Raw genomic sequence first — 23,325 nt, forward strand, 5'->3', positions numbered from 1 at the left:
TTAAAATTCCAAATGTCTCAATGCTGCAGTCATGTCCCATTAGTTTACTGTAAGCCTGTCAGTTCATGTGTGTGTTAAATACAAAGACACAGAAAGAGCGAGAAAAAGCACGATAACAAAAAATACTATAATCTACGTGGGCATACAGAGATCATATCAATTTAATCACATTCCTCCATTTGCCTCTTTTATTTTTCCATTAAGTGTCAATAGAATATGTTTAGGCATCATAGATATACACATTAGTAACACTGGATAATGATAAACATGCGTTTCTGTGTGTATGCTTGCATGTATAGACCTATTTGTGTGTGTGTCTGTGTGCATGTGTGTTTGTGTGTGAGAAAAAAAGAAGTGTGTGCCCTGAAAAACTCAAGCAATTATTCCCTGGTTGCATTGTGAATGTGAGTGTACGTGTGTGTGTGTGTTTCACTGCATGTCTGAGAGAAAAGCATGAGAGAATGCATAATGGCAGAAGGACTATCGCCATGGTAACAGAGAACGAAAGATTGAGAAAGAGAAAAACAGCAGTCGTCTGAGGGTAGAAAAATGATGTGAATGAACTACCAATGTAAAAAAAAGGGTAAGAGTAGCTGGAGACTGATTGTACGAGGCACAGCCTCAGTATATGTAGAGCAAAGAGTACTAGAAAAAATGGGACAGAAAAACACGTGAACATCAGAAAACACAGAAGAGGGACCAAGTCAAGGGAAATGAGAAAGCAAGCAAGCAAGCAAGCTCGCTCGTCAGTTGGAGAGCACCCCGTTAACATTTGAACACTTTAAAAATGGATTCATTAAAAGCATGTGTTTAACAGTTACATTCATTCAGCCTTTTTCATATTATATTAAAAACAATCACTGACCCCCGTGTCAAAGTCTACACAGACAACCCAACAATTCATCACCACATCGACACCAAACAAACAGTCACCCAAAAAGGTGAATGGTACCTTAAACGAAAGAGAGCTCGCCGTGTTCATTCTACAGTGGATACAGAGAGTTACATGTACACCTGCGTGGTCACTACGTGTACACAGTGTGCAGAGATTCACATTTGGAAATGTTCACCCACTTATACTGACTGATGCATTATGGAACGTTCCAGATTCAATTCAAGTTAAGCTATTAGGCCATCACCATGAAACATAATTTCAACACATCATCGGTAGTGTCAATGCATTTACAATGGAAGTCCAGAAAGAAGTCCTAAAAAGGTATAGCTCCAAAACATCAACATTACACATGCACTGGAAAACAATGCAGGGTTCCACACAATTCCTTCATGTTGTCCCAACACAAATCAAAGTTAACTTTAAGTTTAATTTAAGTGGATTGAACATAAAACAATTAAGTTGTCCCCAAAAAACCTTAAGAACAATTTTGGTTCAACTCATATTAAATAAGAAGTTTAAACAAGCAGCAAAAGTAAATTTTTAGTGTGTTAAGATCTGCTTCTATTTATCTGCTTATCTTTATAAAGCCCCCAAATTTGGTAACTAGGGCTAGTACATTAAAAGTTACTGAAATTCTGAAGATAATGCATAAATAGAAGGTGAGTGTCCCAAAAATTTAGACAACTTTCCAGCTGAAATATCACACACATTTGGAAAGATTGAATTTATAAAAGGCTGTAGATCATTGTACATCATCCTTGATATTGTAAATCATCACTGTAAATCATCCTTGATATTGAAAAAATAATAATTTTCATTTGAATTCAACTGTATATTAATTTATGAGTCTGATTTTCATCATGAAAAAAATGACTTGCATCTTAAAACTTTGATATTGATTAAACATGTTGACTGTCCTAATCATTTCAACCCCAAAATACTCATTACATATAAACTGTGAATAAATAATTGCTTTAAAAATCTCCAGTAAATCAATTGGAAAAAACTTTAAACACGAAACGGTTGAGAACTTTTCTCATGGAAGCAAAAGTTTATCTGCAAAAATACCTCACAGACTTCCATTGCAAGAACATTTCCAGCAAACTGAATCAATGTCAAAATGATTGTGTTTGGTAAAGCTCTCAAAATGCTCAATTCAGTCAGAATTTACTCATCCTGGCATCGTTTCACTGACACATATGGCATTCTTTCTATAAGGAGAAATGGATAAAACAACCAGCTCATGCTCATCCATAAAATGGTAGTGAAAAGTGACAAGAATTAAGCCCACAAAGGTTTCAAGAAATTGTCCCATGCAACACGTCAATGCGGTTCAGTAAAAACGAACTGAAATTTGATGTATTAATTAATGAATTAAAATCCTGACTAAAAAGCACACGTGCTATTTTTCCATAAAGCAAAACTAATCAAAGCAAGACATAACATACCATGCTTATCCAAGTCCATTCATTCATTCATTTTCCTTCAGCTAAGTCCCTTATTTATCAGGGGTCGGCACAACGGAATTAACCGCCAACTATTCCGGGATATGTTTTACGCAGCAGATACCCTTCCAGCCACAACCCAGTACTGGGAAACACCCATAAACTCTCACGTTCGCACACTCATACACTACGGCCAATTTTGTTTACCCAATTCACCTGTACCGCATGTCTTTGGACTGTGGGGGAAACTGGAGCAGACGGAGGAAACCCACGCCAACAAGGGGAGAACACGCTGGGACTCGAACCAGCGACCTTCTTGCTGTGAGGCTACAGTGATAACCACTGAGCCACCATGCCGCCTATATCCAAATTCAAACTCAGGATAAGTTCAGCTGACACATTAAAGTCAGAATTATGGTACATGAATTATATTTTGCATTGCATTTCTATTCATCCTGATTTTTGTATCATTGTACAATCGTGCGTAAAGACCAGTCATTGTTTTTCATATACTGTATACCCAGAACACATATATGTCAAATGTACAGGAACATTCTTTGATATTATTTGCATTTTTTTAAATTCTGGTCAATATTCACTACCATAATATGTACAAACAGAGGTGGGACTTTTTTGTATTAGAAAAAAAAAGCACATAGACGTGTCCTTATTGATACATATGGCTAGGCTTGAGTAAATAATGACTCAATTTTAATTTTAGCATGAACAGTCCCTTGTTTTAATGCCAGAATATTCATTTCAAATAACTAACCATCTATTATTTTCACACATTTTTTTTTAAATTTCCATTCTGAGTAGCTACAGTCATTAATAAAAAGGCAGTGCTTCGCTGTGAGAGTCCAGAACTCTGGACTAGATCAGAGTTTGACCCTAATGCATGTGCACAGCGTCGCAGGAGGCCCTTATCAAAGCATATCAGCAGTGCGATGGATTTTTTTTAAAAAACTGACCAATACCTTTCTTACCATACAGGTGTGAATGTAACCCATCATGAGGTGTAACCTGGTTAAGACAGTGTTCAGATGAAGAAGTGGATCAAACCTTCAGGTTTTTTCGCATACATTTGAGACAAGTACTGGAATTTATTCCTCCTCCAAGTGCGAGATATAGTGATTCGGTCGTATAGGCATCCACAAATGGTCGATTTGATGTGAAGCAAAAAGAGTGCTCGTAAAGCAGATGCATTGAGGGATTGGATTGGGAAGCACGTGATAGGAAGACTGCTCAGAGCACTCTTGTTATCATGACGCAGAGGAGTCTCATTCCTGGCCCAAAAGCCCAAATCGAACACCAATCACAGATTGGCGCAGGCAATCAGGGATTGGCCATCAACATCATCATCCATCCACACATCAAAGGAGTCCAGGATTGGCTGATCAAGATGTCAGTCATAAATTCCATGTACCACAGCTCATTGGCAACATTCTTGGCGGTGTAATTAACCAAAGTGTTATCAGATCAAGTCATTAGCTATACATGACTGCTCCTCTGGAACGGCAAACTCCATCTGTCTACTTTTGAGTCTGCACTTTCCGCAGGACCAAAAATGTGTGTGTTTTAAAGGATAAATCTGATATGATTTGAATGCATGTGTGGCCCTGTGAGGACCATTACTGCGGCCCCTTTTATGTCTCTTCACACTGGTTTTCTGGTTTGACCCTGTCCTGAAAGATATAGAGGTTGTTGGTGGCGGCGATGGCGATGATGTTTTCAGCCGGGTGCCAAGCCATGTGCAGAATCTTTTTGGTGAAGTCCAGACTGTCCACGCCCACATCCCCGCGTCGCCGCCGCCCCCCGGTGTAAACGCGGCGAGTTCGCAGCACGGCTCGCGGTTTACTGCTCTCACGCCAGGCCTCCAGGGTCACACCACGACCCGTCTCGCGATCGAACATCCGGAAAAAACTGTTATACGCTCCTGTCATGATCACACTTGGAGGGGCAGCAGTGAGAGAAAGGTAAAATAAACAAAACGGGTATGTGGAGTGAATTATAAAGGGGAAATCCGATGAGGAAATCGGCAGGATAAAGATCGTAATGGAAAAATGAAAGGGCAAAGAAGGAAGGAAGAGAAAGGGGGTTTAAGTACAAAGCAAGAATAATGCCTATATTGCATAAAAATACACGATTAATCAAAATGATTACCTGTCAGTGCTGTTCCAGACACACTCAAACTTGTCGAAGATGCAGTCATTTTCATACAAAGAGCAAAGTCTGCTTCGTAGATACTCATGAACCTGACATAGAAGGTAAAAAAGTTTTTTTTGTGGTTGACCTTATTGGTGTTTTATTTTTCTTGATTTATAGGAGTAAAGTTATTTAATTAGGCTTAGAGTAATTCAGTTCGCTGGTATTTCTACCCTTATTTCCCACCCAGGCACATTGGAAATACATGCTTCAGCCTACATTTTTGCAAAACATAAAATACATTGCTTCAAGTGGATTTTTTTCCGCAACTTTTGGATGGCAAATCCACTAGAGGGCGCTGTCTACATTTTTGTGAATCTTAAATACATTACTTAGGGTAAATTTTGTTATAGATTTCTGATACATGTCATTCTTTAACATGGCCACGTGAAGCTTGTCGTACAGAGTACCTAGACCAGCAAACAACTGACTGAAATCCTACCCTACACTAAACTCTACTCCTAAACCAACTAATAGTGTTTTTAAAAGACAAAAGTGCACCAGTTGTGGTACCGTGCTTCACTGCACTTGAACCTGAGTGCTCTGCACAGATATAACACTTGTATAAAGTAGGAATGGGAGTCTTAAGAGGCTTCTATATCCGATCTGATTCCGCATCTATGAATACAAGGTTTCACTTTCACTTTGAACAGCATCCTGAAGCCGACAGCACAATAAATCAGAAGCACTGCATCTAGCCTGTTCAAATGAAGGGAATTCGGCAGCATATGTATGTGCACCTTTCTATGCCTATTATTTTTCATTTTAGAGCTCATGCCCGTGCAGGCCCGCACTGTCATGTCTGAACTTTTAAGAATAGATTCTGAATCATTACAGAAAGAATCCTGATGCATCGATTTTATTGTACTCATTCAAACTAGGAGCGACAGTTAATTTTAAGAGATTTAATTTTAAGCCTTCTGGTGACCTTGTCTACGCAAGCGATGACTGATGGCGACCAGGTGGGCATGTCAAATGACATGACAAAGTTGAGAATTCTTCAACTTTATGCAAATAAAGATCAAAGTTCTTGAGCGACAGCCAATAGGAGCACCAGTAGAGCTCATGTGATCCTCTCTCAGCTCCTGCAGATGTCAGTTGTATTCTCCGTGCTGCAGACCTACACAGACCTGTGTTTGCAGCAGGTCGCCACCCAGAGCCACAGGCAGCTAACAAAGTCGCTGCTTGTGTGAATGAGGCATTAGAACAAAGTATTCTACTGAGCTGACCGAACCAAAAGTTGTCCATATGAAGACATAGACGGGTGAGGCAAATGTATTTTTATTACAAATCATAGACACCATTGGTATTTATTTGACGCTGTGCAAAGAACTGCACAAAAATAATCATTTATTCATCAATAATTATGTCTGTCATTAACTATCATTAGTGTAAAAAAAAACAAAAGGTGGGTTGTTTTAGCATTCTTCTTACCTAGAAACTGCAGTCAAACATGTTTAAGTATGTTTTTGCAGTTTCACTTATGTAGACTGAAGCATGTATTTCCAATGAGCCTGTGTTGATTATTCAATAAGTAAAAAAGCATGCCTTTTGTGTTGCTAGCAGATGTCCCACACTTTTGTCATTGTATGCCATAACCTTCATGTTACCCACCTGGTATGTCTCCACTGGGCCCTTTTCCATGTGGAGGTCCCAGACTTTGACAGTCAGATAGTCTCTGGTGAGCAAATACCGTCCACTATGGCTGAACTTAACATCAGAAACCGATGATATGATCTCAGAGAAAAAGGAACGATTGCCTGGGTCCTCTGGCTCCTCAAAGACTAAGTTGGAGAAAAGATAGAGATTCAGATTTGACAATCAGAATGAGGCAGCTTTTATCAGCATGATGAGTCTCCATACTGTTTAGCTGGACTTTTTTGATGAATCATCAGCTATTTTGTGTCAGTCAGAGTATGAATGAAAGTACTGAAAGATCTTTAACAATGTGGCCCGTTTGTCTTTTCCTGCAGCTATACTGTAGGTGTAAATCTCTCTACATCTGCTACAGTGTTAATTCCCCCAGCTGCTAGCACAGCTATTTGTATTTGTTTTCAGTCAGTGTCCCGCTGTCTTTTTAACTAAGCTACTTCCAGCAGGTTCTGGCTAAGTAACAAATTCCCCAAAAAGTTGAATGATTTATATGAGATTCGCATGTCAGAGTAAGAGGCAATTTCTTCTATAAATAATTCATTTCATGCTGACTGTAAAAACTGTGCAAAGCATTCTCAATCTAAATATTATCATTATTAACGTTGAAGACAACTGCTTAATGTTTTTGTGGAATTTTTTTAAAGATCCAGATGACCTTGAGGGGTGAAGCATTTATTTTGAACTGAGAAACGACATGGAGCTATAAAAAAAAATGAAGACCATTCAATTTCTCTGAATTTAAAATGTATAGTTATGTGTATGAGTGAAATGTAATTTTAGTTTAGATCTATAAACTACTGATGATATTAATACCAAATTTGAAATAAAAATGTGATCATTTAGACTAGAACATTTTATTTGCATAAAATAACAAAAAGACACCATGATTAAAGACTTTCATATTTATTTTTGGGCTACACCAATATATCAATTTGTTTAACTAAGAAGACTTAGGAAATCTATATTTGGTGGAATAACCCTAAATTTCAGCCACAATAAATGAAAACATTTGTTACTCTGACAATTTTTTTATTCTAAATCTCCAAATGCTATAAATGACACAATTTTAAAGAAATGTTTAGAAAAATATTAACCCTTATGTGCTGTTGGGGATGTTTTCATCCACTCTGGGGTGACTTTGAGTCTTAATTTGGCCACAACCTTCTCTGTGTTTCAGCAAAAGGACTGATTTTTGGTGACAAAGATTATTTTGACACATATTTTGGAAAAATGCTTTAAAAACATTCAACAATTCCCCCTGGGCAAATTTACTACCCTTTTGTTGTATTTGTGGCTTTTTTTGCCCCCTTGACTTCCATTATAATGACATTTATTGATTGCAAATCTATGACACCATATAATCATGCATTCTTGATTGTTGCTGGTTTTCTCTGTTAGGAAGAGGTACAATTAAAATTTTTTTTACTGTTGATCATCAATTGCATTGCCAAAAAAAGCTTAACTTTGGGATAAAAAATGATATGGTTATATGAAGCCTAGTGTGTGTGTGTGTGAGCATGTGCAAGTGTGTGAAATACCTTTGCGCTCTTCCCTTAATATGTTTGAGAAAATAAAAAATAAGCAGCTCAGCTCTCAGAACGTAGTAAACATAGTAAGTGTATTTATGCACAGGAACTATAATCTGCAATTTTACTTCATAAAACTTCATATAAAAGACAAACTTTTTTTTGCACAGGCCTATCTAAAGGGTTAATCCTGCCAACTCATGATCAACAGCAAAAAATTAAAACTTTCACCTCTTTCCAACAGGGAAAAACACCAACAGTCAAGAATGCATGACTATTTGGTCATTTTAATGGAAGTTAATGGGGTAAAAACAGCCACAAACAAAATGAAGGGGTAGTCAATTTGAACAGTACACAAGGGTTAACAATTTATTCAAAATCAATATCCAATTAATCAAAACTCTGAATTTTCAAGTGATCTTTTAATTGTTTTCTATAGCCATATGTCTATCCTGTCACTCTTGATCAACGCATGAGGCACGTTCTTACTTTTGGAGTGTCTGTCGCAGAGTGCCGACTCTCTCATGTCACAGAGGCGTAGCGTGCCTTTACTGCTGCTGTACACAAACAGATGGCAGTGCTGTGGGTGGAACTCTGCAGCTGTTATCACCTCCGTCAGGTCCTCCATATTGGCTGGCTTAATGTCCACAATGTCTGAGAACGAGTCAAGGAGCATCTCGGATTTACGGATTTCCTAAAGATACTTTTAGTTTGAGAAAGAGTAATTCAGAAGTCAAGATCTGAATTATTTATGACGAATAAAATAATTTGATCTGTCCCTCAGACAAATATTGTCTAATTTCAAAATACACTGAATGAATCAATCATACTAACCACTTTATTTAAGCTTTAAAAGCCATTAAAGCTAGTGATTTATGATATTTTGTTAGCTCTATTGTTACTCAACAATGATTAATAATTGAAAAATATTTTTTAATGTTATTGTTATCGATCAGATTAAAAAACTAAATTGATGTCTGATAAATTATGGATTATTGCACACAGTACACAGTCTTCGGAAAAGTTTATACTAGAAAAAAGACAAAATAATATCAGTAGTTTTCCTACTGATAAGCCTAGTAATATGTATGTAACCAATTTTGACAAAAGAAAGACCTAGATGTTTCCTTGCAGGTTACTTGTTTTTCATTAAGGTTGTATTCATTCATTCATTTTATTTTCGGCTTAGCCCCTTTATTAATCTGGGGTCGCCACAGCGGAATGAACCGCCAACTTATCTAGCACATGTTTTACGCAGTGGATGCCCTTCCAGCCACAACCCATGACTGGGAAATCATTAAGGTTGTAAAAAAACCAATTGTCCATTCGTATTTGTTGTGTTTTTTTTTGTAATCAAGCTCTGAAAACTTTTTATCACAATTTCTGGATGGCATGGTGACTCAGTGGTTAAAACTGTTACCTCACAGTAAGAAGGTCGCTGGTTCGAGTCCCAGCTGGATCAGTTGGCATTTCTATGTGGAGTTTGCATGTTCTCCCCTTGTTCGAGTGGGTTGATGGGTATGATACTCCCAAAATCATTCCGCATAAATCAGCAGATTTTTAACAAAATTTTGTGCAGAAATAGCAAAAAATATCAGCAGATTCCGTCTGGCCCTAATTATGACCAATGCTGGTAAATGGTAACCATTGACTTCCATTGTTAAAAAAACAACAACAACATTGAAGTCAATCTCTTTCCAGCATTCTTCAAAATAACTTCTTTTGACAAAACTTAAACAGGTTTGGAACAAATGAGGAGTGAGTAACGATGGCAGAATGAAATTTTTGGGTGAACTATTGCTTTAGCTTTTACAGTACAGCCCAATGTAGAAATAGAGATCGCACACACTCTACAAATGAAAGCACAATCGAACAGCAGTGGCTTATAAATAAACTATGTATAATCAGCTTCCTGAATGGTGTAAAGCTGCATGGTTGTATGATTATTTTCAGCACACACACATACATCCTTCACACATCTGCTAAGTAACCACTACGCATCATGTGCAGGCACAAGCGCACAACCTACAATTTTCCTGAAGGCAGCTATTATGTGTTTTAGAGGAGACTGTTTCCTTGGTGAATTATTTAAATGTTTCCATAGATATTTTATTTCTAGGTCAGAGAGCCCTGCTCCAAAGAAGAGCAGCTACACAATCTGGAACACAAAACCACTGCCTTCAGTCCAGTCACAAACACACAAAGGAACAAAAGCAATCCAGTTCAAGCACAGCACGATTTTTTATGCTGCATTCACCTGACTGATGCCAAGCTTATGCCCCATTTAGTTTTATATAGTAACTCATTCCCAGTGGCTGTCTGCATTTTGTTTTGTCTTTTCTCTAGATAAGATGATGCATGAAGGATACTGAAGCTCCGGTCTGTGATGTCCAGGTGCCACATATTGATCCGGAGATCATCCGCCGACAGATACGTCTCTCCATCGCTGTTGACGGAGATGGAGTTGACATGGTAAGTGTGCCCATTAGCAAAGACTCTCCTCGGTCGCACTTCGACCATCAGGTCAGTGGGCTTCAGGACTGGCACCTGAAACAAAATTGATTTCCGCATCAGTGGAAAACGTCTCTTATTACAGATCAACCAGAAATCAGGGAAGCTCTACACTGTGAAAAATGATGACCTACAACTGTTAAAGGAACACTAAACATTCTTTATTGGAAATAGGCTAATTTTATAAGTCCAGTTTTTTTTAAAGATTTATTAATCAGATTTTTATGACAGTTAACAAACAAAAGTAAAAGAGAAAATACAAATAGGGGAAAAAAAAAATAATAATAAAAAAAATAAAATAAATAAATAAATAAATATAATATATATATATATATATATATATATATATATATATATATATATATATATATATATATATATATATATATATATATATATATAAATTATGTTTAACAGAGCAAGGAAATTTTCACAGTATGTCTGATAATATTTTTTCTTCTGGAGAAAGTCTTATTTGTTTTATTTTGGCTAGAATAAAAGCAATTTTTTTATTTTTTATAAACCATTTTAAGGTAATATTATTTGCCCCTTTAAGCACTTTTTTTTCGATAGTCTACAGAACAAACCATCGTTATACAATAACTTGCCTAATTACCCTAACCTGCCTAGCTAACCTAATTAACCTAGTTAAGCCTTTAAATGTCCCTTTAAGCTGTATAGAAGTGTCTTGAAAAATATCTAGTAAAATATTATTTACTGTCATCATGGCAAAGATAAAATAAATCAGTTATTAGATATGAGTTATTAAAACTATCATGTTTAGAAATATGCTGAAAAACTTCTCTCCCATTAAACAGAAGTTGGGGTAAAAAAAATAAACGGGTGAGCTAATAATTCAGGGGGGCTAATAAAAATAAACCACACTATAACCCTCATATTGTGCAACAAACAGTATATGATGTGCATAAAGAATAAATGATGTGCATTCATTTTAAATATTAAGCATATAAACAGGTCAGTACCGAAAGTTGAGGTTGGCAGAATGGTGTATAGGTAAAATAATTAATAATAATAAAGAATAAAGAAAAGAAAAAAAATTAAAAGAGAGAAAAGGGAAAACATATTAAACTGAATAGGCTGGGGGGTGGCACGTTCTTCAAGCTTGTGGTTTTATGTCAAGAAGAGTTGTATGCTAGTGCTATATCAGCACTGATATTCATCTGGAAGGTACAGACTAAAAGTGCAAGATGAGCAACTATTCATTCTACAGTAACTGCTTCAAGTTTCATAGCTTTGATGACATTTGAGTTTTAACATTTTTGAATCCATTTCTACAATCTCCGGAAATGGCTGTAGCACTTTTAGCTTAGCATAATTCATTGAATCGGATTAGACCATTAGCATCTCACTCAAAAAACAAAAAAAAGAGTTTAGATTATTTTACATACTATGGCTGCAGCAGGTGCACTGATATTATGCAGCATTGTTACATAGCTGTTACGTATCCTTGCTGGGGACTATTTTCAAGTGCTGCATAATATCATTGTGCTTGCTTCAGCCACGGTAGAGCAGCAAATGGTTGATTATTATGTCAGAAGGAGAGTAAAGTTCCTAGCCATATTAAATATGTTCTGTGAGTTTTAGTACACAATGTAAATATAGAAGAAAACAAGACAGTAGAAAGGGAGACGGGAGACAGAAATGAATGGGGAGTGAACGCAGCATGGGTGTGAATGTAGCAATCGTACTCGAGTCGCACCAAAAGCAGACCAAAAAAATGTACCGAGACCGACTTGAAGAGGTAATATTTCCTGAAGATGACTATGTCGCAGTTTAGCTAAATGAATTTACACCTCCTCCTGAAGTAACTTGCGATGTGCCTTCGCCTTTTGCAATGCATTCATTCATTCATTCATTCATTCATTCATTCATTTTCTTTTCGGCTTAGTCCCTTTATTAATACGGGGTCACCACAGCGGAATGAACCACCAACTTATCCAGCACATGTTTTACGCAGTGGATGCCCTTCCATCTCTGGGAAACATCCATACACACTCATACACTACAGACAATTTAGCCTACCCAATTCACCTATACCACATGTCTTTGGACTGTGGGGGAAACCGGAGCACCCGGAGGAAACCCACGCGAACACAGGGAGAACATGCAAACTCCACACAGAAACGCCAACTGACCCAGCCGAGGCTCGAACCAGCGACCTTCTTGCTGTGAGGCGACAGCACTACCTACTGCGCATGTATATGAAATGAAATATATAAAATGTATAGTTTGTCTAAAGTGATGTATACAAACTATAGTATACTATGACCAGGGATACCATCAGCTAGCGCAGTTGTCCCTCCATAGTAAAAACTGACAATTTGTGTCTGCCTGTTTGTTTACTTGCTGGAGTTCCATTGGCATTTTCCCGCATGTTAATTCTGACCAATTGAAAAGCAGTTTAGGAAATACGTTTAATAACATCTGGTTAAAGAGTGATGTGGATTGTCGCATTTGCTTCTTTTCAACTGGTCAGACCAAAGCAATCAGTGTGGTGTGAAAAGGAACCAAAAATGGCAGAAAAATGCTACAATGTATCATTTGTTGCCCTTGGTCCGGACCAAATGAACCGAACCACAGATGTGAAAGCACCCTAAATGTGAAGAAATATTACTATTTGTTTTGATCCATAAAAAAACCTTTTTTGTTGATAATTTACGAATATCAATTGATTAAGGGATGTTAAATAATATTTTTCACTTTAATAAAACTATATGTTACCACTTTTTTCCAGTGAGTGTAATTTATATAATACATGACAGCTAAAATGATTCCATCTTATTTTTGGGGTGGGTGCAGGCGTTTTGTAGCTTTAATTCACTTACAGTTATTTTACATGTACAAAAACATACAGTTGTGCTGCTTGCAATAGAGCAATTTCATATTTTTTGTCACATTACATTTTTAATCATAAATGCTCAGATTTGTAGCATTTAGTTAATCTTTGACATTCTTATTTGGCTATTTAATCAGAAATCTCACATATTACAATAAAATAATTAAAGCAAAACTTCACATAAACAGGATGGCAACTTATAATTCATTGACAAACATTTGCATAAAAGAAACAAACAAACAGATCGTTTTAAATAATTATACAATAAAAATACATTAATAATTTTAGAATATTTAATAAATTAAAATGTAAAATTTGACAAAAACAAAGCAAATTAACAAAATTTAACTAATTAATTAGATTAAACATAATAAAAACTTAAATTACAATATGCAATAATTAAAATAAATGCATAAAATACTATAATAATAGAATAAAAAGCTAATATTTTCCCAAAAATATTTTAGACCCATTTATATTTCAAATTTTTGACAGTATAAACTGTATTTTTAAAAAAATGCCTTTTACTTTTTAAGATGGGGGTCCCTCATTATATTAGTGGGTCTATGACATCGAAAACATTTAAAACCACTACAATAAGACAAACTATAAAGCCAGGATTGAAGGGTCATCTTGTATTACCCTAAAGAGATTATATTTTGCCATAATGGCCGCTGACTGTAAATCCGACTGTATTGATTCGAGTTATTATTATCATCATCATGTGAGAAGACGACGACCACAGAGAAATATGAGAAATTGCACTGCTATTGTACAGGAAATTGGTTGTTAATGACAATGTGCAGTTAAGCAATTTAGCGGACATTGCGTGGAAAAATTTAATCAGGGAATGTAATGACTGACTAATCAGAAATCTATTTTCAGTTAGATGTGTATAATAAGCTCTTATAGAGCCTGACATAAATCAGTGACTGTAACAAATGCTAAATAAAAGCAGTAGTAATACTTTCTGCACTAAATTGATCTAATGTGCAATTACAGCTGTGAAAATACCCGTAATGAGGTCACGGTGGAGATGTCCTTTATTCGCCCTTCTTCATCCTTCAGATTGTAGCCCTCTGGCCGTTTGTCTCTCTCGCTCACCTTCCATAGCTTTATCGTTTTATCTGTTGAATCACACACACGAAATTATCAGTCAATCATTTTAACTATATAGCTGACACCTTCTAAACTAAGACATTGTTATATATTTTGATGTCTTTGCAAATGCAAGTCATTTTCGTTTATGAAACTATTAACAATGTCTTATGACCCAACATTGATTGGTAGGTTGAATTTAATAGATATTGATAATATCACAATCCTTGTTTGTTTGTTTTTAAAGATTTTTGATCCATAAAAAAAATCTTTAAAAACAAACTAATTTTAAAGACAGGAAGAAGGTGTAATTACCGTTGGTGGAGAGGAGAAAGTGAGCAGCGTTTTGCTGTGGCAGCCAGCGGATCTTATTGATCTTCTCCTCGATTTCCAAACTCTTCAGATAGTCAAAGTCCGGTTCGTGACTCTGGAACGTGCTGTAGACATTATACTCACCCGATTCTCCTAGCTCTTCAGATTCACCTTTAGACTGATTTAAGAAAGAACACCCAAGTTAAATAATATCCCAAAATATTTTATAAGTTCCCCCAAACATGAAAACTTTCCTCATCCTCCAAATCTGTTTGGTATCTTTCAACTGTTCAACATGAATATAGATATTTTGAGGAATGTTGAAAATTGAATTCCACAGTATTTGTTTTTCATACTATGGATGTCAACAGATTCTTTAATATATCTTCTAGCATTGAGGGCGAGTAAATGGTGAGAGAAGTTTCATTTTTGAGAGAACTATTCCTTTGAAAATTTTAATTTTGTTCAGTTTTAAAGTATTGCTGATATTACAGTAAACTATTTTCTTAATTAATACCTTCCTGAAATCAAAATATAGTTTATACTGTCCATGTGTTTGATATCTCCCAGAAAATTAACTAAAGACTCAAATTTAGGTCTGAAATTTAAAGACGTTCTCACAGTTTTGCATTTTTATGACCTCCAAAAAATGAACAGAAGTGTTAAGTCTGTTAAGTGTCTAACATTTCAATGTATCACCACTCGATGTCTCAAAAATAATGTGTTTTGTTCATTATTTAGGTTAAAATCTGGGTTAATACAGGTCAAGTTAAGTCATCTTTATTCCCATAGTGCTTTTACAATATAGATTGTTTCAAAGCAGCTTAAAGAAAAGCTTACAAGAAACATTGAATGCAATATCCATGAGAATGCAAACAGATGGCTTTATTTCATAATCAATATCAGAAACTATTGTATTTATTTAATTTTTTTTTACCTAAGTTAATCTTTTTTTTAAATATTGTCTTAAGCATCTCTGGGAAATGTTCATTAAAATCCTCTCATGCATTTTCAGTGTCCCATACTAAAAAGTTACAAAATACATACAAAAATACAAGTGCTTGGCAGAACAGCATTTTTAAATCATTATTATAGCATTTGATCTTCCTCTCCCATAAAGACAAATATGTTCACTGCTTAAAAAGCAAGGCTTTGATCCTCCTTTAATATCAATAATCCACTGCAATATTTTGTTCACAATCTGACCAACCTCTGTCTCTCTCTGGAAGATGACCACTCTCCCCCCCTTATCCCCAGTGGCCAGCAGATCCCCCGTCTGGTTAAACTCCACTGTAGAAATGACATCAGCTTCAAAGAAAGAGAGAGAATAGTGTTAATTTATCAGTGAAAATGATAATAATAGCTAAATTGTCCGTAGTGTATGTGTGTGAATGAGTGTGTATGGATGATTCCCAGTGATGGGTTGCAGCTGGTAGAGCATCCACTGCGTAAAACATATGCTGGATAAGTTGGCGGTTCATTCTGCTGTGGCGACCCCAGATTAATAAAGGGACTAAGCCGAAAAGAAAATGAATGAATAATAAAAATTATAATAATTATTATTATTCTTAACAACCATTTTAATAATTATTTTTGATGTTATGATTAATTAACAATATATATTCATATGTTCTCCATATTATAACATAACAATATATAATATAACTGTATATTTTTTCCTGATAATAATTAACAATATAATATAATACATAGAATTATTAAATACTTATTATCAAATATGAATTTCTCAACTATTTTGATAAGATACTCATTTTAAAGACATGAACAACTCTAGCTGGGCACTTGGCAGCCCACTATTAATTCCAATTTGCATAGTAAACAAATATACATTTACACAGAATAACTGCATACCTGGAGCTCGATGCCTATCCATTTACACAATAGTCCCGTATGAAAATCTCTGCCAAAAATTATTTTAGCGGTACAAATTACTTAAAGTAATAGAGGCTCATGCACATGTGCTAGCACAGCAGAACTGTAGTTTTGTCTGCGTAAACACTTTCAGCCAAGAGCTTCGTCTGGGCATATGGCTTCACAATGCACACCGTAATAGTTGATAAACAGCATGACACGCTCCTACCAGTGCATTGATGATGACATTAAATAAAACAGCCTGGCCTGCTGCTGATAACATGATTATGGAAAGGTTCTGGAAAGCAATAAACAACCCCTAGACCATATTAGGTATAATGTGAATAAAATGCAAATGCAAACACATAATTCATATGCATGCAGTTGATACCCATCAAAATCAAAACAGTGCTTCTGTCTGCACATGCACTATTATATTTGAAGTCAAAATTATTAGACCTCCTGTGATTTTCTTTTTCAGTTATTTCCCAAATGATTTAGCAGAGCAAGGACCGTTTTTCCTATAGTATTTTTTCTTCAATACTTTAACAGTTCCATCAGTTTACACATTTTAATATCCATTTAACACCCCCTTTCCCCTTCCCAACAGCAGCAGTACAGTAATTAGATGTTGCTATCATAAATCCAGTAAATCCAGATAAATAATATAAATTCAATAAATAAAAAAGCACACATACAGAAAATAATAATAAAAATAAGTAAATAAAATAACAATGCAATAATGCAATATTCAACCTCCAAAAACACCAAATAAAATCTTCTCTGATAAACATCCAAGTCATCAAGTAATCTATAGGTCATTTTTTCATATGCTGCTACCTTCCCCATTCAGTAATCCATTCTTGAAATGATGGTGGGCCTGCTGAATGCCATCCCCTCATAATGATTTGTCTTCCAATCATAATACTTATTTAAATCTTCTCAGACACACCAGCCCTAATACGAAGGGGTCTTCCAGTACATACAGTTGAAGTCAGAATTATTAGCCCCCTTTTAATTTTTTTCTTTTTTAAATATTTCCCAAATAACGTTTAACAGATTAGGGATTTTTCACAGTATGTCTGATAATATTTTTTCTTCTGGAGAAAGTCTTATTTTATTTTATTTCGGCCAGAATACAAGCAGTTTTTAATTTTTTAAAAACAGTTTTAAGGTCAAAATTATTAGCCCTTTCAAGCTTTATTTTTTCGATAGTCTACAGAACAAACTATCGTTATACAAAAAACTTGCCTAATTACCGTCAGTCGTTACAAACATAGTTCATTGATTAGGTGTTACCCAAATCCATCGTTCCAACGAACATTCGCAAACTGCATCAAAAACTTGTATGCTTGCAACTACAGCTCTGGAGCTGTAATTAGAAACATCCTGGCTGTGTTCTATTCTCAGTTATCCCCCTATGCCCTATTCCTTTAGAAAATTCTGACATTTAAACTTGGAATTATTATTTTTTAAAATTTGCTTTTCAAGTATTTTTACAGTTCAGTTTTAGCGATCTTCATGTTTACAATTGCGCTCCCTTCGCAGTGCACTTTGAAAACATTGATGTCATTTTGAACACAGCCGTGGCTCATGGCGAAAGCTATAGGTGACCTATTATTTAAAAGCGGAATTCATGTTATGTCTACAAAGCTTGTAAAAACAAAAACATAGCACATAGCATACGTTAATGCTCTTAATTTCTAGTAGGTTATTTATGAAGTATCTGTACAGTATATGACATGGGCCTGTTGGTTAGAACATTTCTGCCGTGGTTTGCATGTGTCAAATTGTAAAAGTAGACTTTACAATAGATAAAAAATAAATAAACAATATCCTACTTAACAATAATAATAATCATCGTCATCATCATTAATATTATTAATATTATTATTATTATTAAAGTAGGATTTTTTATTTCCTAATAAATTATAAATATAAAATTTTATTTCATATTAAATAGCCTCATTATTTATTTATTTATTTATATGATTTATATATGATATTAGAATACATGTTAGCTTTTGTAAGTGATTTTATGTTTTAGAATAGAATGTGTATTATTTGTATAATAATATTTAATATTCAATAATATTTGTAAAGGAAACATTGGCCCTATATGTGCCATTTACATATATTTCAATTAAAATGGAAAGCGAGTTCATGTTTTTACCAAAACTAATATTGGATTTTTTTTAATGGGTGTGCGTGTAAAACAATAAAATTTGCACAAAGAATTTATGGGCTTTATCTCTAAAGAAGTTGTTACTCCACCTTGTTTAGAGCATCATTATGGGTGTTTTTTGTTAGAACTAACAAGGTTCAAATGATGGGTCTGCGACAGAGAAACTAGGGGTTTTGGGAAACACTCGTCACTACATCATTCTTTTCCCAAACAATGCATCGTACTATGATAGTTCAGCCGCGAGTTACATCATTGTTTGGGAAATGCACCCCTGCCTAGTTAACCTAATTAACTTGGTCTTTAAGCTGTATAGAAGTGTCCTGAAAAATATCTAGTAAAATATTATTTACTGTCATCATGGCAAAGATAAAATAAATCAGTTATTAGAAATGAGTTATTAAAACTATTATGTTTAGAAATGTGTTGAAAAAAAAAAACTTCTCTCCGTTAAACAGAAATTAGGGAATAAAATATACAGGGGGGCTAATAATTTAGGAGGGCTAATAATTCTGACTTCAACTGTATAGCCAACCTAAAGCACCAGATAATTGAGTGAAAACTGCCTCCCTAATGCATGCTGTGACCCAATAACAGGTGTGTGGCGGGAGCTCAAAATCTGATGAGTCAGCTGAGTCGACCACACCGCACAGCTGCCGAGATCAAGGTTATATTCGGGACTTCAGAGAGGCGGACGGGATCAAATTCCACGTGTGCATTATGAGAAAGGGAGGAGCGAGTGCTCGTGCAGGTGTGTGTGTGCGCACATACCTTCAGTGACATAGTCTCGGAGGAAGCTGTGATTGATTTTGGGGCTCTCGCCGTCCTCACCCATCGGAAGCGGCGGAGTGCGTAAGCGCGCCCGTCCGGAGCTGAGCCGTCCAATCCGTGCTGTCCCACCCCCCCGGTGCTTTGCCCATGCTTCTGCGGCCTAGCAGAGTGGCCTGCCGCACGGCATCCTGGGATATGATCCGCCTTTGTCAGAATGAAGCGGCAAGTGATGCGAAGAGTATGAGTGTGATTAAAAAAACCCACGTTCAGTCAGCTGGAGAAATGCAGCCCTTCACATGCACACATGCTCACGTCCTGACGCTCTGCCTGGCAACAAGAAACGCAGAGGGAAAAAGAAGAAAAAAATGAGGATGTAGATGTGTGAATCTGTAGATCCGTCGTTCTGCGGTTAGTCCTTTTCCAGGCGCTTCCTGGGTGCGGTAGTCCTTGACGGAGAGCAGATGAGAGAGAGAGAGAGGGATGATGGAGGAGGAAGAGGAGAGGCCTGGTCCTACCTCACAGCTTCACGGTGCGTCCTCTCCCTTCTGCTGCAGTGTGACGGAGTGCGCGTGTGTGTATGCGTGCGTGCCTGTGCGTGAAGGGAAAGGAAAGATGAAAAAGAGGGGGAGGGAGAGAAAGAGAGGGAGAGAGAGAGAGAGGATACCGCCAGCCTGTCTTACTCGACTACCACTGCTGCTGAGCATCTGCACAGCATCACGATGTCACCGAAGCCTCCTCCCTGCTCAGCCAATCAGAGTTCAGCCGTCCTGCAGAGCCCCTCCCACTGCAGGTGACAAGAGGAATGAGCCTGGAGAGAAGAGTAGATGGGGAAATCAAGAGAGATGGAGGCTAGAGCATCTGTGTTGCAGAGGAGCCAAAGATATTCACTGGAGATGTGCTGCGAGGAGACTGACGGGAAAGGGGGAGAGATGTCATCTGAAATGGGAATGAAGGAAAGGGGAGATGCTGATTATAAAAATGCAAATAACGGAAGGATAAAACACATGTTGGAGGTAAGCAAAAGGAGATTTGTATGAATGTGAATTTAGATTTTACTGAATAAAAACAGTGGAGAAAATAGAGAAGATGTATAGTGGATAAGGAGGATGCTGTGAAACCTTGTTGAGTTGCTCCCCCTAGTGTTTGTAGACATTAAAGAGATAGTTCACCCAAAAATTGTCATCATTTAATTAGCCTTTACTGGTTCAAAACCAGGGCAGCACGGTGGCACAGTGGGAACCACAATCACCTCACAGCAAGAAGGTCGCTGGTGCGAGCCCTGGCTGGGTCAGTTGGCATTTCTGTGTGGAGTTTCCCCCACAGTCTGAAGACATGTGGTATAACATATGCTGCATAAGTTGGCGGTTCATTCCACTGTGGCGACCCCAGATTAATAAAGGGACTAAGGCAAAAGGAAAATGAAGGAATTAACGGTTCGAAACCTATTTGAGTGTCTTTCTAATGTTGAACACAAAAGAAGATATTTTGAAGAAAGTCGGAAACTTGTAACTATTCACTTCAGTAGTATTTGTTTTTCCTGCCAATGAAGTTACAGTTTTTGTCTTTCTTCAAAATATATTTTTTATTTATGATTTAAACAGAAGAAAGAAACTCATAAAAATAAATAAAGAGTGATTAAAGCTTTGTTTTTGGGTGAACTATACCTTTAACGCGAAGAAGGATGGAGGTTAGGATTTATACTACAATAACAACTGTCATAAACATCGTAAATAAGCTAGGAGGCAAATATTAGAATAAAAGACTGCAGAGGTCAGGTTACAGGAACAAACGTGTGTATATTTTTTTCTCCATATGGATTGATTTTTAATAATAATTGATAAACCTTTAAAGATTCCCAGAGATGGGTTGCAGCTGGAAGGGCATCCGCTGCGTAAAAACATGTGCTGGATAAGTTGGCGGTTCATCCTGCTGTTGCGACCCTGGATTAATAAAAGGACTAAGCCGAAAAGAAATGAATGAATGAATGAAAACCTTTAAAGACAGACCTGTTGTGAGTTCTGGGGTTGTTAACTTAGTTAAAACCATTTATTTTTGCATTAAATCCACTTTTCTTTTGAAGTCAGTTAAATTCTTTTATTCATTTTCTTTTCCGCTTAGTCCCTTTATTAATCTGGGGTCGCCACAGCGGAATGAACCACCAACTTATCCAGCACATGTTTTAAGCAGCAGATGCCCTTCCAGCTGCAACCCATCACTGGGAAACCCATACAGTCTCATTAACTACGGACAATTTAGCTTACCCAATTCACCTCATTCAAAACTCATGTCTTTTAAACCGGAGCACCCACGCGAACACTGGGAGAACATGCAAATTCCACACAGAAATGCCAACTGACCCAGCCAAGGCAGCCTTCTTGCTGTGAGGTGACACCGCTGCCCACTGCGCCACTACATTGCCCACACCTAAGTCAGTTAAAAAGCAAAAAAAAACAAACATTACCCATAATGCTGTACAGCCCATTTTACCAACCAGAGAGAAAACCATGTGCACATCAAAACATTTTTAGCTCAGTCAACTCTCATGCAGCAACTTTATTTTAAAATTAAATTGCCTAACAATTAAATAGTATTTATTTTACATTTTTGCTGGTTCGAGCCTCAGCTGGGTCAGTAGGCATTTCTATGTGGAGTTTGCATATTTTCCCCATGTTCGCATGGGTTTCCTCCGGGTGCTCCCGTTTCCCCACAAGTCCAAAGACATGCACTATAGCTGAATTGGGTGAGCTAAATTGTCCGTAGTGTATGTGTGTTAATAAAAGTGTATAGGTGTTTCCCAGTTATGGGTTGCTGCTGGAAGGGCATCCGCTGATTAAAACATATGCTGAATAAGTTGGCGGTACATTTCGCTGTGGCGACCCCTGAATAATAAAAGGACTAAGCTGAAAAGAAAATGAATAAATGAATGAAAATGTTGTAGAAATGACTAAGAGGGGAACAATTATTTACAATGCCACTCTTAAGGAAATATTACTGTATAAATAACAGATATGAGATGTGAGATTAAATTATCCGTGACATTTAACCAGAAACGTACCTTAGTCACTTAAAAAATGTGACAGGGCCTGACTTAAACTCGTTGTCTTCAAAAAAAAAAATCATACAAAAACAAGCATAAAATCATATATTCAGTGATAGAACACATCCTTGATAACCGTCAGCTTCTCCTCCATCAAACAATGTCACTTCCAAGTCATAGCCTTAAAGGTGTATTGCCCGCATTTTATGTTAAATTTAATGCAAATGTGACAGGAATTACCAAAACACAGTAAATTTATTTGTATTATATATATGTTGTATTTATTTGTAGAATTTATTTATAATTTCATGTGTTTAATGTCAATTGATGAATGATAACAACTTAAACTTTGCTATTTCTGAAGTTTTTTTTTTCTTTTCTAAATAACAGTTTTTAGCAAAACAAAGCTATTAAAGCTGTAGGTTCAACTGGGCTAAGGACAATTTGTGAAGTGTTTTAATAAAGAACAAAAAATCTGAGAACGAAATGAATGACATTTTCCTTTACAGAACAACTCACAGAAATCAACCATCAGTCCATTTTAGGAATTTTTGGGATTAAATACTTTTTATTCACTGCATTTATGTTTTTATTTCAGGGGCAGATAATGCACGTTTCTGGTAGAATGTCCCATATAGAAAAGGTTTTCTTTTAAAGCTCTGTACATTTACATTTAGAAAGCATTATTAGATGAGACTTAATTGGTGTATCACAGCATTATATTAAAAAAAAGCTACCAACAATCAGTGTTGCCAGATTGGGCGATTTCCTGCCTCGAATTTGATTGCGGGTCAAAAATGGCATAGACAGGTTGACAAAATTTGGGTGGTTTTTAAACGTACATTTTATATGCAACTTACTGAACATTACTGTGTGCTCCTACTTCAATCTGTTAGTAGTGGCCAGTGCATAGCGCAAAGAGGAGGTGAAGGAAAGTGGTATCAAAATCTGACTCCCCTCG

At 36.4% G+C, this 23,325-nt stretch overlaps 1 protein-coding gene across 1 annotated transcript; it reads right to left on the reverse strand.

Annotated features, from left to right (window-relative positions):
* Positions 1–137: 137 nt before the first annotated feature.
* Positions 138–20,014, reverse strand: ppp2r2ca (protein phosphatase 2, regulatory subunit B, gamma a). The gene is made up of 9 exons (XM_056461330.1): positions 19,328–20,014; positions 15,713–15,810; positions 14,506–14,680; positions 14,107–14,219; positions 10,094–10,271; positions 8,214–8,378; positions 6,160–6,329; positions 4,504–4,595; positions 138–4,290 (listed from the first exon to the last, which is right to left on the reverse strand). The coding sequence occupies exons 1-9, from the start codon at positions 19,389–19,391 to the stop codon at positions 3,987–3,989; spliced, it is 1,359 nt and encodes a 452-aa protein (XP_056317305.1). The 5' UTR covers positions 19,392–20,014; the 3' UTR covers positions 138–3,986.
* Between the last annotated feature and the right edge of the window lie 3,311 nt (positions 20,015–23,325).

Source organism: Danio aesculapii, chromosome 1 (genome assembly GCF_903798145.1).
Source record: "Danio aesculapii chromosome 1, fDanAes4.1, whole genome shotgun sequence".
In the NCBI taxonomy this organism is placed as follows: Eukaryota; Metazoa; Chordata; class Actinopteri; order Cypriniformes; family Danionidae; genus Danio; species Danio aesculapii.

Excerpts from the sequence above, each read along its gene's own strand:
- ppp2r2ca (XM_056461330.1), bottom strand. The coding sequence starts at position 19,391 with ATGGGTGAGGACGGCGAGAGCCCCAAAATCAATCACAGCTTCCTCCGA. Across the intron at positions 10,272-14,106 it reads CCACCGTGACCTCATTACGG|GTGCCAGTCCTGAAGCCCAC; the intron begins GTATTTTCACAG and ends ATTTTGTTTCAG. Across the intron at positions 4,596-6,159 it reads GCCCAGTGGAGACATACCAG|GTTCATGAGTATCTACGAAG; the intron begins GTGGGTAACATG and ends CTTCTATGTCAG.